Raw genomic sequence first — 16,612 nt, 5'->3', positions numbered from 1 at the left:
TAACCAGAGTTATCTCAATTGGTGTAGTTTAAACTCTTCCTGGGCTTACCAGTAAATCCCATGTCACAAAGTCATGAACAATTTTCAGTTGTTCTCATTGGCCATGAACTTCAGTGCACAGACTGAGATCAGTGAGATCTGATGTGCTGTACGCTCTGGATAGTCAGTCCCAGATACTGGTCCTAGGCACAGTAATCAGCAAACCATTCATAATGTATCTGTGCTTACATGGGTGACTCGAGAGAAGTTCTGATAATTTTTATACCTTCAATTGTGATTTTTTTTTCAGATGCATTCTGATTTTTTCAAATCTCGGTGGGTTTTCTCCATCATTGTTTGAGTTGATGTTTTTTGTGTCTGTTTTATAGCAATTGCCACCACACGTGCGTGTCTGGGATTCTGTAACTCTGAACACGCTTCATGTCATTGGAATGGGGTTTTTTGACCGAGCTGTCACTTGCATTGCTTTTTCTAAATCTGTAAGTAAAGCAAATGAATAGTCACATTAAGACTGTTTGCTGGAAAGATCTTTGAAATCTTTCAAATTTAGGTGACCAAAACAAACATCCAAGCTGTCTTTTCTCTCAGATTTCTCTTTAGAGGAGGAAAGCTTGCAGCCCAGTTGTTTCCAACAGTTTTACTATTAAAGTTAACAATATCGCAGCATTCTGAGATTTACCCTGTCGTTAAAATAAACTGCAATTAATTTATTTGACAGTGCAAAAATACTTGTGTACTTGAAATTTCAGCATCCCTAGGTTTCCTGAATCATGCTATTGTGTTTCTCCCTGCATAAGAAAATTACTCTCCATCTTTTAACCCTCTCACTGTGTCCAAAATGATTGATGAAAGACTTTTTAAAAACAGAGGCTCCCATAGAAGAATCAAAATCTTTTGCTAAAAAGCAGCAAAGGCATATGGATAAAGGATTGTAAAAAAGTAAAATACTGTTGTTTGCCTCTTGGCACCATCCTTTGAATTCTAATCTGTCGGAGAGATAAAGGAAATATTTATATGCTGATATAGGCAGCATTTGAGTCCCATATAAAAACTTGAGTCTGTGACCTGATACATGCAGGTTTCAAAGCCCCCTGTGTACAACAGAATCTGTATGTGGTGCTTACTGGTTGTCCTGACAGCATTTTTAGATAGGACTACCTGGTGTATTCCCTAGGCAAAATTTACGTCAGTGAATTCACTTGAAATCCATTGATAACTGTGTTTATAGAAAGTAGAAAAGAGAAGGCTGTATTTGGAGAACTTTTTAAGAGTACAAAGGTGAAAGCTAACACAGCTTGACATCAACTTTGAAGGATAAGTAAAAAGGATTAATAAGCAAATGCTCTGGAGGGAAATAAATACATAATAACAGAGGAGCACTATTGGCATTTGCCAGACGAAAGCCAGTATTTAATGTTTGCTTTGTGATTTCAGTCAGAGCTTGGCCTGCTCTGAGCATCACTTCCCACTCAGTAGCAGCACTTTTCTCACTTTAGATGGCCCTCTCTTCAGGTTTCTTAGTCCTGCCTCTGCCCTACCTCATGGGTTACTTCTGCACAGTTTTTGTAGTTGTGATATGTGTTGTGGGTCTGAAGAATGAAGAAAGAATGAAGGAATTAGGGTAATTAGGATTATAAAGAGTGATAAACGTCATAACTATAAAAAAGACACCTGTCAAGAATAAGTTGTTTTCTAATTCCTTACTGTGTTTTCTGATTATGGTCCATTATACCAATATGAAGAATAAAATTGTTTCCTATATTAACAGACATCTGAGAAGAAATAATTGGTTTAAGTTGCAAAGAAAGAAATCCAGTATAGTTGTCAGGAAAAGCTTTCTTAATAAAATAGGTAATGATGTTTGACTTTGAAACATCAAGTAGTAGTTTGACTTTGGCATTTCCACTACTGAATATTTGTAAAGAGATACCTACCCTTGTCTGCAGTTTCCAACAGTTCCTCTTCTAGGTCCCTTTTTAGCATGACCCTATAAATTATTATATTTTATGGAGATCTGACTACAAGTATAACAGTTGAAGTGTAAATATGTGTAAATATCTCCACTTACACATAAGTATTTCCTTATTTTGAATGTGTATTTATATGTTTCTCTGTTGTTTGGGTGATGCATTAATATTTCCCATGTTTTGCCCCAGAATGGAGGGAGTAGCCTGTGCTCTGTGGATGACTCCAATGACCATGTGCTTTCAGTGTGGGACTGGCAGAAAGAAGAAAAGCTGGCAGATGTCAAGGTGTTGCAATAAGATATTTTGTACTACTTGCTTGTATGTAGATCTGGTTTCACATAATAAAGTGTCTTTCTGTATTTAACCTTTTGTGCCTTTTTAACACTCACTGTACAAAAGGCAAGGAGCATGAAGAAAAGGAATATTTCCTCTGTTAAGATTATTGCAATAGTTTTGGATTTTTTTAAATTTTACTGTTGTTGTCATTCTAGAATTGATTAGAAAATTCTAGGCAGTAATGATAGGAGCATGTGCAAGAAAAATGTCTAAACTAAACTTTTGCTTAAAAATGCTCATTATGTGACATGATTTTTAAGGATACATTTTGATACTAACTTATAAATACATAACATTTTTGACTAAAATGTATTCCAGTCAATGTTAGTAGATGAATAGCTCAGAATTATTCTTATATCAGAAGTGTCCGTTTACCTAAGTAGAGAACTGTATAATATTGTTTCCTGTCCTTTGCATTTTAGATTTTGATACAATGTTTTTCTTTTTCCTTCCAAGTGCTCTAATGAGGCTGTATTTGCTGCAGATTTTCACCCTACTGATACAAATATAATAGTTACTTGTGGAAAATCACACCTTTATTTTTGGACACTAGAAGGCAATTCCCTCATTAAAAAGCAAGGATTATTTGAGGTAAAATAAAATATTTCTCTAATTTTATGTTTATAGTAATGATACAGTCATACAGAAATAAGGTTTGAGTAAATCAAAAGAAGTGTTCATTATTAAACTCAAAATGTTGCAGAAGTTCAGTTTTCCATGGGTAAAACTTCCTCACTGAAATTTTGAAATGCAATTACTCATTGTTCCTTTTATTCTTTTTTCTGTATTATTTTTGCTACATACCCCCACCCTCCCAGCCACAACCTGTGTGAATTAAAATTACCTCAAAACTCTCTATGATTAACTCAAGTTTAAAAAAATTTAAAAAAAAAATAAGAAGAGAGTCATGGAGGAGATTTTTATTTTGTGAAAGATGAATTTTCTTCCCTTTTCCTCTGTTCTGCTCAGACACATGCACATATGTCATTCAAATACAGATTGAGCTGGCCACTATTTGGTAAATATCATTTTCATTCCAAGGTTTTGATTTGGTTTTGTTCTTGAACATAGACTAAGCTGTACAGCATTTGCACGCACAACTGAGGGATGTTTGCAGTGACTGCAGATAACTCCAGTGAGTGCTCCCAAGGATAGTCAGAACAATATTTACAATGTCAGTTAATATACTTTGTGTGAAATCAGAAGGAGATGGTGAAAGAATGCATTTAAATTTTGGTACATTTTATTTTTCATGCATTTTAAATGGATTTTTCTGCTTCTTTTAGCTCTGTTGGTGTTGATGATGGTTAAGCTGAAAAGGGTGGTTGTCCTAGCATAGAACAGCTCTTAGTTTGGAGGAGAAAGAGATCATACACATAGGTTGTCAACAAGGAGTATATAATGTCCTTAGAAGCTACCAGTGATGTTTTTGTTCCCTTACACATTTAATTGATTTGTTGCTGTCCATGTCTTAAATGCAGGAGTTTCATTACTGAAACTTGGGCATTTTTCAAGAGATGATTCCTTAATTCTTACACTATTGCCAAACCCTCTAGTAATATTTTTTTTTTCTCCTAGAAACTTTGGAGTTAAGAATTATAATAATAAAGCTTGTTTGAAACTTTGGCCACAAGTCTTTGGCATTCTGCAGTAGCTGGGGGATTTGGTTTATCTCAGAGCAGTCCTGGTCATGTGTTACATGTTAGCAGGACTTCTCACTCACTCTGTCCCCAGCTTGCAATTAAGGGTGCAGGATTGGGCCACAAGCCTCAGCTGATGCCTCTTCTGCCCTTGCACAGATTATTCTGTTCAGGCTGTAGGAATATGTTTAACTCTTGTAGATTTTTAAGTGATAATAGAGTTGTATAAGACTAAACTAAATTAACCAAATGCATAAAGTTAAAATCCATGGGTTGTATGTTGCTGTGAGTGTATTTTTTCATAACCATGCAGAAACAAGAGAAGCCAAAGTTTGTCCTGTGTGTGACCTTTTCTGAAAATGGTGATACTATTACAGGAGACTCAAGTGGAAACATTTTGGTTTGGGGGAAAGGTAAGATAAAAGTTCACTATTGACCTCCATCTTAATATTAGACTGTGAGTGTAGACTTGAGTGTAAAGCTTCATTTCAAGAAGAATAAATTTTATCTTGAGCTCTTTCCCAAGACCAATCCAGCAGATTGTGCCTGGATTCTTTTCTACAAGAAGTTAAGAATATCTGTGCCTAACTGCTAGAGCACAAAATTCTATTGAATGTGTTCCCTATGGTTAAATACACAGAGCCATGCCAGCATGTAGGGCTTTTACTGATGTAAGAGATGGCGAGAAAAGTTCTTTCTTTAGTCACTGTACAGCAAAAAAATTGTTAATGTAATTGATGATCTCCAGTCTCCTATCCTGTCCCTCTCTACTGTTTGCAGAAATTATGCCTATTGACATATACTTTTAAAAAGACAAAAAATAGCAGTATTTGTTTTTCTAGGAAGTCAAGCTAAATTATTTTCAGATCTAATTGAATTCCTCAGCTTTATTCCAGAAGGAATAAATGGATAGGAAGATAGATGGATAGGAAGAACTTAAAAAGCATTTTCTAGTAAGAAGAAACCATTTTTTAGTCAGCAGAAGGCACTGCCTGCCAGAGGGCAAACAGCAGCAATATCCTAAACGTGTACTTAGTGCCTGAGATACCATGCATAGGAATAAGGAGAATCCCTTAAAGGAGGCCTTGTTAGTAAAGGAAGAAGGGATATGGATGACAGCTTTTTCCTATTTACTCAGTGCTTTCTCCCGAGATACTACTCAAAGAGATAAGACCCTGAAAACAATACAATGAATTAGTTATACAGTTGAGCCTTACTCAGTTGTTTTTGTAGATTTCTTTTTCAGCCAAGGACTGTCAACTAATAATTTCCTTGGCCAGTACACCGCTGGGGACAGGGGTGGCTATGGTGTTTGTAACTTGGCTTCTCATTTATTTCCCTTTCCTTTTTCTTACGGTAATTTATAGCAAGGCACTTCAACACTTTTCCTTCTAAACTGACTTTAGAAATTGCAATGTCCCATGTCCCTGTTCTTTATTGTTATTTTCGACTGCCAGCAGACAAGGGAGGCAGGGACAGTGCACTGCTCAGGGGCCAGTTTGCCATCATGCTGGTAGACCAGTTTCTGCCTTGACTGCAAGCAGCCTCTTCTGCCCTTTCTCCCAGAAATAAAAGAGAATTCTCTGTGTGCTCAAAATTTCAACTTCTGCCAACTTCTTCTTTAGGGCTGGACAAAAAAATGTTTTTCTTGTTTTTCTGTCTCAGTACAGTGTACTTGCTCTGCCTTCACTACCTTTGACTCAGAGCTCTATGTGCAAGAGAGGGCTGCTTCCACCAGGTCAGAGTACCCTTAGCAAAGACTTCTCTTAATAGAAATCAGTTGGGCCTGATGCATTATATCCATAGACATGGATGAAGGAAAAGGCAATTGGTTTTTTCTAACTTACATCAGCCTCTCACTTGAGCTAAACATCAACTTAGCCAAGCTTTGATGAACAGTGCACATTTCAGTAATAGAATCACCAGTAATCATTTATTTGTACTTCTTAATAGTAATGATTCACCAAATCAGAGATACTTAATCTAATGTAGTTGGTTTTGACAGTGCTGAGTCTAAGAAACTACTTGAACAAGCCAAGTTCATGAGTAAAGAAGTACAGGCTCTTCTGGAGAATGATCATCCCATTCTGCCAGATATACAAGGACCTCTAGCTTAGTCAGATTTTGGTACAAGTTCAGGATCTGGAGGCTGTAGAATATCTTATAACTGGAGGATAAAAGTGACTGGGTTATGGGTTTTTGCTGATAAGGTGTGTAGTGCTACTGCAGGTCAAATGTGATGTCAAATTATTTTGCTTAGACCCCCTTGAAAGGTTTAAGTGAACCTACTTTAATTGCTTCTTGGCCTTGGAGTATATATATTTTCATTTCTGAGGTGGGGAGAATGTAAAATCATAAAATTTACTAATTCAGCCTCTTCTGTGGGTCTGTGTGTTTTGGTCCAGCACCCCGTGTCCGCTGTTATCATTGTTTAAATGCAATCCTTGAGAGATAGTAGAGGAGTGGAGGAAAAAAATGGGGGGAAAAGAGCTCTTAAGCTGAGTATTTTAGTAATAATGCCTTTTTTTCTTCTATTCAGGTACCAACAGAATAAGCCACGCAGTTCAAGGAGCACACGAGGGTGGAATATTTGCACTGTGTATGCTGCGAGATGGCACGTTGGTATCAGGAGGTGGAAAAGACCGAAAGCTGATATCTTGGAATGGAAACTACCAAAAAATTCACAAAACTGAGGTGATACTGCCTATCTTGAAATTACTCTGCTACTTAAAATAAAATTCTATTGTCCTTTGAGAAGCTTTTTTGAGATTTTTTTTTTCTTATGGATATGTATTCTATGAGAAAGCAAATTAGTGGTAAAATACAGTATTTTCATATGCTGAGTTGGAAGGGACCCATCAAGATGATCGAGTCCAACTCCTGGCCCTGCACAGAACTCCTAAGTTTTCAGTCCTCAGGTCATTCCTGTGATTGCCTATTCATTAACATAATATTTCCTTTCTAAGGTCTGTGGTAACTGGAAAAAGATCTTGTGTATCTTTCCATATTATTTCTTCCTTTCTTTGCATTTAATAATGTGAGGTAATGTTTAACTTCAGAGTATTACAGTATTGAAATGGTTTTATACATTCCTCTTTCTCAAAATGATGTCAGGATTTTTTTACGGATTTAATACTTAAAGTTTTTAATTTATTTCTTGGTTGATGTTGTTTTTAAAATGTAATTTAAACAAAATTTGAAAATGCTATGTAGGAACTTAGAAGATTAAAGCAGAATTTGTTTGGACAGAACTACTTTGTTTACATACTGAATGTAAGAGACGAATCAGTAGAAAAGTCTGAGGAAGAGCTTCAACTCTATTATATAATATTAAATAATAATCAAATAATAATACTATATAATAATAATGATACTATTTAATATTGCAAATATATATGCAACTGGCATGTCTCTTTTTGTAATTCAGTTTTTAACACAGTACAAGGGACATGCTTGTTGTGCTGTTTCTAACTGTGGTGTCCTTCTTTTTCTCTTATTTGTTCATATTCTGGTATTGCTTGTTATTCACATCTTCCCTTGAACTTTATTTTAGAGATTAGCACTGGCTCATTCAGAGCCTAGGCTGCAATTAAAGAAACATTCATTCCAAGAAAATGCTTTGAGTAGAAATGCTTAGTCTGATACCACAGCTGCAATTAGTTACTATTGAATTTACACAGCATGAAGGAACCTTTTGTGTTTCTTGAAATATTTGGTTTATTTGAGTATTCTGTAGATAAGAATGTCTTGTCTTGCAGTGTTATAGAAGTCACTGAGCTGATGCAAGTTGTTATAAAGTTTCGCAAGATGGGCACATGTATTAATTTATTTCATTTCTTTGCTGTGAAATATTTACTAAAACACATTTACTACTTTAAAAATGGCAAAACCTGACAAATCGTCTGACTTTTCTATCCTTTTGTCTGTTATGACCACAGATTCCAGAGCAGTTTGGTCCAATAAGAACAGTTGCAGAGGGAAAAGGGGACGTTGTATTAATAGGAACCACCAGAAACTTCGTCCTGCAGGGCACGCTGTCAGGAGACTTTTTCCCAATTACCCAGGTAAGCTGGGTTTCCTTACAAGAACACTTCTAAGTGTGTAAGAGCAGTAAATATCCTGTTTAAAGTTAATTTTCATAAATACGCATCTGATTTATTATTACAGTACTTTCAGCAATAAGAATAATTATAACTATGTATCTATTTAGATGTAACATATTTTTTTAATATTTTATTATATAATTTGGCCATTTTAACACTGTTTAAACATGTTTAGTTTTGATGGCCTGAACCTTCTTTGTCTAAAAGCATCTCTGCTTGTGTAGGGCCACACTGATGAGCTTTGGGGACTTGCAGTCCATTCCTCTAAGCCTCAGTTCTTCACATGTGGACATGACAAACACATTACACTCTGGGATGCAACCACTCACCATCCCATCTGGAACAAGATTATAGAGGTAAAAATTTATTAAATACAGTTACAGAAATTCTCCTGTTACAGAAATTCTCTAGTCATTTTGATTTTTCTTATGATTATTGTTTAAAAATACCTTAAAGTATTAACTTGTGGGGAAACCTATTTTTGTCATAGAGATTAATATAAAAGCTTTTTAATGTAGCTGTTCTGAGTACAAGTTAGATTAAATGCACTGTTTGAACCTCTGGTTTATTCAATGAAATATCTTTGCATTTGATATGAAATTATATTTTAAAAACATTAGGAAATTTTCCTTTCTGGAATGCTGTAGTGTTTCAGAAGCTGTGTATGGAAATCCTGGGTCTTAATAATTCTTTGAAATTTTCTTTAGAGTTATTAATTCTTTTAGAATGGTCAGTTGCTTATAATTAATGAGAAAATCCTTTCCACCTAGCCTCTAGGGCTAGTAATTTTCAATTACTAAAAATGTCAGCAGGTTTACTGAAAAAGCTACAATGTGATAGTGTTTTAAAATACAGAAAATTAAGGACACAAGCATTTCCATGAGATGGATCACTGGGCTAGTTTTTTGCTTACATTTTAAAATTATTTTTTAATGGTATGAGGGGGGAAATAAAGCTATATTGGTATTTTCTTCTATAACTTGAAAAGTTCTGGAGCTCATTCTTTGTAACTGGACTAGTATTAGAAAGAAAATGCTTACCTTGTTTTTAGGCATATGTTTAAATTGCAAGAAAAACACTAGAGTTTTACAAAGTAAAATGTTTTAAAATAGCACATCCAAATAAGAAACCCTAAATCTCCCACTGAGCTGCAGCTTAGCAGGTGCTGGAAAAAGGTGTTGGTGTGTGTAGGAGTTAGGCTTTAGCCCTTCTGCAAAGTGCCACGTACCTTTGTTGAGTAAGGGACTTGCTTGTCCTTCAGACTCTAGGTAAACTGCAGCTTTGAAGCTTAATTCTGAGGTCAGCTCTAGTTTAAGAAGTTATTTTTATCTCTTATTTCTTTGTGATTTGTTGAGAAGCTGCCATTGCCAATGTTATTGTTATGAAATCACTTGCCAAATTATTTTTAGAGAGTAAAGAAAAGACAAGAGTGGCCTTGTATAGAGGGAAAAATAAGTTAATTAGATAGTATTTAAATTAGTGAAGAATGCTTTTTTACGCTTCAAGTTTATACTGAAAGAGAAAAAACTACCCCTTAAAATCAACAAGATAGTTTTACTGTGTTTCAGAGTCAAATAATTGAATTGTATATTTGTTATAACTTGATAACATGGACTGGTAAAAAAGCATGCTTCTTTCTGAAACATTCCAGGATCCAGCACAGTCTTCAGGTTTTCATCCTTCAGCATCTGTTGTTGCAGTAGGGACACTAACTGGAAGGTAAGAGGTGCAGAGCTACACCTTGGGCACAAACAACCACTGATTTTTCCATCTCACATCCAAGCTCATGTTCTGACTTTGCAGATGTATGCAATGGCACATCTCCATTCCCTATTGATTTCTACTGAATGTCACAGTGAAATTTATTTGTATTGCCTTAGTGCCTAGAAACTCCAGGCTTGGGCCAGCAGCCTGTGCTTGCTGAGTGCTGCATGAACAGAGAGATGGTTTCTGCCCTGGGAGAGAGAGAGTGGGATCAGTGGGAGGAGGACATTTAGAGAGGGCAGGAACTCTAGCTCAGCTGTGATACCAGGCACGTCACCCTACCAGTGACCTAAATGTTAAATCTTTGTGTCCACTGGGAAAAAGGAGAGGCTAAAGGAGGAGTCGGATGTAGTGGAGGGAGATTTCCTCCAAGGCCTTTAGGACTGCATGGAGGAAATCGCGTAGAAAAATTCTGCGAGTTGGAAAATGCAGCAAGTGGTTCATGATCCCTAATGCAGTGACAACCAGAGGCTTTAAAAAATTTGGCATATTTTCCACTGTGCTAGACATTGTGCAAAAATGCACATTAAGAGACTTGTTCTGCTTGCAGAGTGTGAGGGATAAACAAGGCAGAGGAAACTGAGGTGCAGGAGAGTATTTTAGGCAGCAGGTTGAGCCCTTGGTGACATCAGCGACAGCTGCTGGGTTTATCTGTGGTTGTCTCTCATAGGAGGGACTGCCTTTGCCTAACTTCTCCCTCTCCTTTAGTGTCACTTGAGGGCAGGCTTGGCTGTTAGTACTGAAAACAGTTCCAGTTCACTGAGAACATATAGGAAGCTTGTAGGTTATGAGGCAAGCCTATTTCAGATTTTATATCGGCCCTAAATAGAGGACTTATTTTGTTACTGAATGTACTTTATAAAACAGAAGGAGAAACTTTGAGAGGAATCTTCTCTTTGACTCTAATCTGATGCAATATTGAAATGCAAATTTTATCTTTGTCCTTTCTACACGTGTCCACAAACTAATTTTTTGTTCATTAAAATTAATCAATTAAATTACACTACTGAAAAAATAATGAATTGATTCACTTTAAAATAAATTAATTCATCTTTTTGTCCTATCAGAAGAGAATGGTCCTGATGCTTGCTTGTGTTTTCCTTTGCTCTAGGATTTAATGCAGGCATCAATTTAAATATCAGCATAGCATAGAGGAAGGTCTTTAAAGGAGGACATCACAACAATGCTTACTTTATTCTTGTGCATGACATATTAAAACACACTAAAATCTGAAGACTGATATTGAGGTCAATGCCTGAGCATTTTTACAGTTAAAAAAGATGTGAAAGAAACTATCCTTGTGTTAAAGTAAAAATAGACCAAATTGAGTGGCAGTTGCTGTTTTTCTCTTCTTAGTATAAAACTTATGCTATTTTGACAGAAGAAAAGTTGGTCAAGATTACAGTAGATTTAAATTCCTTATGGAATGATTTATTGGCCTCTTTCTGTGCTTACAACAGGTGGTTTGTGTTTGACACAGAAACAAAAGACTTGGTCACTGTACACACAGATGGAAACGAACAGCTGTCTGTAATGCGTTACTCACCAGGTTTGAGAGCATTTATTTACTGGGGGAAAAAAAAAAGGCATTGAAATTTTTTATTAAATTAGGGGTTGGCTTGTTTTAAAATAAGTCCCTTCTTGCCACACTGAAATTGAAAATAAGTGTGCCATGAAACATTGGCAAGACTTTATGGGTGGTGTCTTAAGCTCTGGTTTTGTTTTCCCTCCATCCCCGTGTTCAATATGGTTTCACTGCAAAGAAGGGGAAAAAAAAACTTGACTCTGTTGGTTGTTGCAATCAGGTTAGCCCTAAATGGACTGTAGCTGCTTCCAAAAATATCATGTGTTGTTAACACTTATATTTGTTATGTCAAATTGCTGTTTTGTAGTCTTGATAGATAAGTCACTGTGCAACTGGAAAATTAAAATTTCATTTATTAATTTTTCAGTATCAAGGCCTTTAAGAACAGTTTCTCTTGTCTGTGACTTTTCAAACAAACTTCAAAATTTGCCTAAGTTCTTTCTTACAGGAATAATTGCAATTTCACTTTTGTGTTTATAGATGGAAACTTCTTGGCAATCGGTTCCCATGACAACTGTATTTATATATATGGTGTAAGTGAAAATGGAAGAAAGTACACTAGAATTGGCAAATGTTCAGTAAGTAACCTTCTTTCTCCTGTTCAGTATCAACTCCCAAAGTGTATTTCATAGCACTGTATTAATACTGTCACATTGTGACACACTGTTAGTGCAGTTAATACAATACTTTTTCTTTTTGTAGGGTCATTCCAGCTTCATTACTCATCTGGATTGGTCTGTTAATTCACAATATCTCGTGTCTAATTCAGGAGACTATGAAATCTTATACTGTGAGTAAGAATTATATTTAGTCCTTTTGTGCAAAGTTCGGGCAGTCTAACACAGATTTAAAATTTAAATGAGACCATATAACTGCCAAGATCAACCATATGTTTTAATTCATCTGGTGTAATCCATACAATTTGAGAATTAAATATGATATTATGTGGGGCTTTTTCTTTTGTAGGGATCCCCTCTGCTTGTAAACAAGTTGTGAGTGTTGAAACAACTAGGGATATAGAATGGGCCACTTATACCTGTACTTTAGGATTCCATGTTTTTGGTAAGTGTATTTCCTCTTGCAAGTTCTTACCATTCTTCTTATTAACAAACACATGGAATGCCAACTTTTGCTTATGAAACATGACTATTCATAATTCAGGGAAAAATACAGAACTTCTGTTATGCCATTTTTATTACAATCTGTCTTCTTATTTCAATCCAGAAAGACGCTGATTTAATATTCTTGATAGCTTCAAGGATAAATATCATATAATAACAAAAGTGGGAGATAAGGAAAAAATCACACACTGCCCTTTCTGTCACAGTAGAGCAGCTTCTCATACTTTTTAATTTAAAGTAGCAGTTCTGTGAGATTGCCCTGTATTTAGGCAGTTACTGGGTCAAATCCCCTTACCAGAACTAGGTTCGTTTGCTCTGGTTACTGTGCAAACACAAAACCGATGATAGTCTCCTTCATTAAGAACTTATCATGTATTGTGATACAGTCTGTAGCAATTAAATTGAATGAAAGAAATTCAAAAAGAAAAACATAACAAAATCCAATGGTTTGTTTCCATGGGACTTCTCTTTTGCCAGTTTTGAAGGATCTGCTTTCCCCAGTGTACTCTGAAACTTTGTACTCATTCTACAATGTGTGCAGGACTGGACAGATGGTTGCAAACACTGAGTACAAGAAGTTCCAAATTCTTGAGTCCTCAAGAGGAAATAGGAAGCCATGGTAGAAGTTTAAACTGGTTAGTGTCAACTTGAGACCATTAGTACTTATTTTCAACACTTCACAGAGAACAGGCAAAGTATTGAAAAACTAGAGAATGAATGCAATATCTGCAGGATCATATATATACCTTCAGAGCACATATGGAGAAGCTAAAGTGCAAAGTGAGTGGCTAGATTAATAAATTGAAGAAGCGCATAGATTATGAGTTGGAAACCACTCCATTTTTGTTCAAAGTCAATCAGTGCTTTAGGGCCTCAGAGCAGTCAGTTAGAACATCTTTATATTCTTGCTGGGATGGCCTCACTGGACACAGAAGCAGCAATCACAGCATCCAGGATGTGGGGCTTCTAGTACATTGATTTTTCAGTAGCTATGGCTGACTGAAGTTAGGGATATTTTCTCTCTCTGGTAGAACCACATAAAAATCCCAAACTGTGCACAGCACCCGCAACTCAGCATAACCAGTGCAGGGGGAAGAAGGAACTCTGGTCCCTTGAACACCTGTCTTTGAGCATGGGAACAGATTAGTCAGCCTGGAAGTGTTTAGGGATGATTCAACTGAAAGTCAATACCATGTAAAGAATGTGCTTGAGGGAGGATGTTTTAGTGATACAAACACATAAATGTGAATGAGCAAAGACTTTAAAATACTTACTAATCCATAAGCTCTTTCAAAAGCTATGTGTTGCTGAATACATAAGTAAGGTGTCAGTTCATAGCACATGTCCAGTTTTGAAGAAAATAGTGTTTGAGATGAAGGACAGGAACAGAAGAAATCTAAGATACTGTATAAAGCCTGACAACATTGCAAGCAAAACAGAACTCAGACTAGATTTGTTCAAAACTATCTAGAACACTGTAAATGGAATGATATGTTTGAATATATTTATTAATAGCATGCATGATAAATCAGCATGTAAAATTTGTAGGTGTTGTAAAGCTGCAGGATTAGCAAGTTGTCCTGAGAAACAGAGGAGTGGTATGAAAAAAGGAAGGGATTCAATAGACTAAAAGAGGAGACTACTAGAATGGCAGAATCCAGTTGTACAAATGCTGAACAGATGAGAGCAGGTCTGCACAGAAAGATCAGATTATTTGTGCATACAAACTGAAAATGAGTCAGCAGCATTATGCTGTTGTAGGAAAGGCAGATACATTAGTGAAATGTGTAATGAAAAGGATGCCATGCAAAATGTGAAGCAATCATCCATTTATCAGTATCGGCTTCAGTCACAGCTGGAATGGCTGTTTCTGGTTTTTCACATTGGACCAACAGATAAGGTGCTGACTAGCAAGAATAATTAATTATCCATCTAAATATTGTTCTGGGAGAAGAGATGTAATGAATGACTTCTAGAAAAGATGAGGGAAAAATAGCATGCCATCAGTCTTCAAATGCGAGAAAGGAAATGGTCTCTTTTCCAGGTCTGCAGAGGATGGGATAAAATAAGGACTACTTTTTCAGCAAGGGGGATAAAATTTGCATATTCATAAAAACTGAGTGAGGCACTAGGATAAATTTTGAAAGAACCAAGAGATTAAAAGGAAAATCCTGCTATCCTTTCCCCATTTCAAAATGGCAGTTAACTATTTCCTTCAGGGGTTATTTCCAGCTTCTCATAATGACCTCTTGGGAAGACTCCTGCCTCTTTTCAGCTAGCATTTGATATTCATATAGCCTCCTTCTTGTCAAAGCAGATATTTAAAAAAGCTTTTCTGTGTCTCTTTGTTCTGCATATTCATAATTCCACGAGTAGCAATTATCATGTTTCTTTGCAGCTTCCATTTTTTTGGGCCTCTTTTGCTATCCCTCATCTAGCAATGTGGTGTTTCCACACACATCAGGAAAGTTAAGAGCAGTCTACAAATCAGACTTTGCATTTTATTTACAGCAATTTGTGATTCTTTATGAAGACATGAAATTATTTCCTCATAGTGAATTGCTGTGCAGTGATACAAAGGCTGCATTTGGGAAGAATCCCAGTGACTGAAGGATTGCTGTTCCCACGGGGCATGGCAAATGCCTGCTGTGGGGTTGGAAGTATCCTGAAGAAGGAGGAACTGGAGTGTGCCTTGGGAGTTCTTAGGGGAGTTCTTAGCAACTTTCTCACCCTGACCTGCAGCAGCACCAGAGGAGGAGTATGCACTCGAGTGGGTAGGGCTGCACACTGCAGAGGATGGGTGACACAGGGACAGGCACTGAAAATCTCAGAGCCAAGACATGGCAGGAGTTTTGCAAAGTCATGATGGCAGAGCACTCAATATAACTGAAGATGACAGTGGTCTCTGAAAGCTTGGTGCCCTTTATGTTGAGTAGGGATTAGATAAATTCTAAATTAGAAAATCATAACCAAAGAAAGCCTGCAGTACTGCATGCAAAATCCTGACATTTCAATGACTGGGTGGATTTTAGTAAAATTGCAATTTATTACAGGCAAGTATTCAGAGGCTTTGAAGATGTGGTGCACAGATTTGATCTCTGCTCTGTTGACCTTACAGTTGGATTTTAAGACACTACTTTGTGCAAGAACAGCAAAGAGTACAGTATGTAGTGAAGGAAGATAAGTACTTATAGTAGAACAAAAGCATTTGAAAACCTTATAGTAGGTTCAGTTTCTTTTCAAGTGATCTATTAATTAATAAATAATAATTTAAACTATAGAATGTCATTTTTCATATGGTTTAGACTTTAGTAATATGAACAAATACCTTTGGATCATACTCTAGTCTAAAAACATACTCATGTAATATGAAAAAAAGTGTGTTAACTCATACATAAGGAGAAGGGAAAACAAAAGCAGTAACTGTTACTTTTCCACATAACCATATGAAAATTCTTTCAGGCTCAGACACATGACTGTAATTCAGCAGAATGCATCTTCTCAGACTAAAGCACTTTGCTGACTAGAAAGAATAAAGGGGTTTTTTATATGCTTGATTATCTATTAGAATCTGGAGTTCAGCTGGTATGGAAATACGCATTCTGACTCAGTTGCAGTTATTTTTATAGGTTTTTTGTTTTCTTAAAAAAGTCATCCTTTATTAATATTTTAACAGAAACTTAGGCTGTCACTTTTATTTCCTTTATAAAAGCCTTTAATTAGTCCCTCTGTGTTTCAGGTGTATGGCCTGAAGGTTCAGATGGCACAGATATCAACGCTGTCTGTCGATCCCATGGGAGAAAACTGCTATCAACAGGAGATGACTTTGGCAAAGTACATCTCTTCTCATATCCATGCTCACAGTTTAGGGTAAGGTATTTCCCAAAAATTTATTGTAGTTTGCACAAACGCATTAAATGTTGTTTTCCTGTGAACAAAAAAAAAAAAATCCCAAAACACATCAGAACAGGAAGAATGGGAGTATTTATACATTTTAAGGGATTTATTTAAAGTTGATTGAGACAACAATTAAATTTAAAAGTTAATTTAATATTAAAATACTTCAAGAGGATGACATGATGCCTTGGTTTCATTG

At 36.2% G+C, this 16,612-nt stretch overlaps 1 protein-coding gene across 7 annotated transcripts in view; it reads left to right on the top strand.

Annotated features, from left to right (window-relative positions):
• Positions 1-16,612, top strand: part of EML1 (EMAP like 1) — a 121,199-nt gene that overhangs the window by 102,969 nt on the left and 1,618 nt on the right. For all 7 annotated transcript variants that reach the window (XM_021549677.3, XM_021549681.2, XM_021549680.2 and 4 more), the window contains 13 exons: positions 369-479; positions 2,157-2,252; positions 2,760-2,894; positions 4,257-4,356; positions 6,483-6,637; positions 7,882-8,007; positions 8,271-8,402; positions 9,698-9,765; positions 11,271-11,359; positions 11,876-11,973; positions 12,098-12,185; positions 12,362-12,457; positions 16,256-16,386. In XM_021549677.3, the coding sequence (XP_021405352.1) occupies positions 369-479; positions 2,157-2,252; positions 2,760-2,894; positions 4,257-4,356; positions 6,483-6,637; positions 7,882-8,007; positions 8,271-8,402; positions 9,698-9,765; positions 11,271-11,359; positions 11,876-11,973; positions 12,098-12,185; positions 12,362-12,457; positions 16,256-16,386 (1,425 nt within the window). The remainder of the gene's footprint in view (positions 1-368; positions 480-2,156; positions 2,253-2,759; positions 2,895-4,256; positions 4,357-6,482; positions 6,638-7,881; positions 8,008-8,270; positions 8,403-9,697; positions 9,766-11,270; positions 11,360-11,875; positions 11,974-12,097; positions 12,186-12,361; positions 12,458-16,255; positions 16,387-16,612) is intronic.

This window comes from Lonchura striata, chromosome 6 (genome assembly GCF_046129695.1).
Source record: "Lonchura striata isolate bLonStr1 chromosome 6, bLonStr1.mat, whole genome shotgun sequence".
Taxonomy (NCBI): Eukaryota; Metazoa; Chordata; class Aves; order Passeriformes; family Estrildidae; genus Lonchura; species Lonchura striata.
The sequence above is the reverse complement of the archived record's forward strand: the minus strand, read 5'-3'. Positions and strand labels throughout refer to the sequence as shown.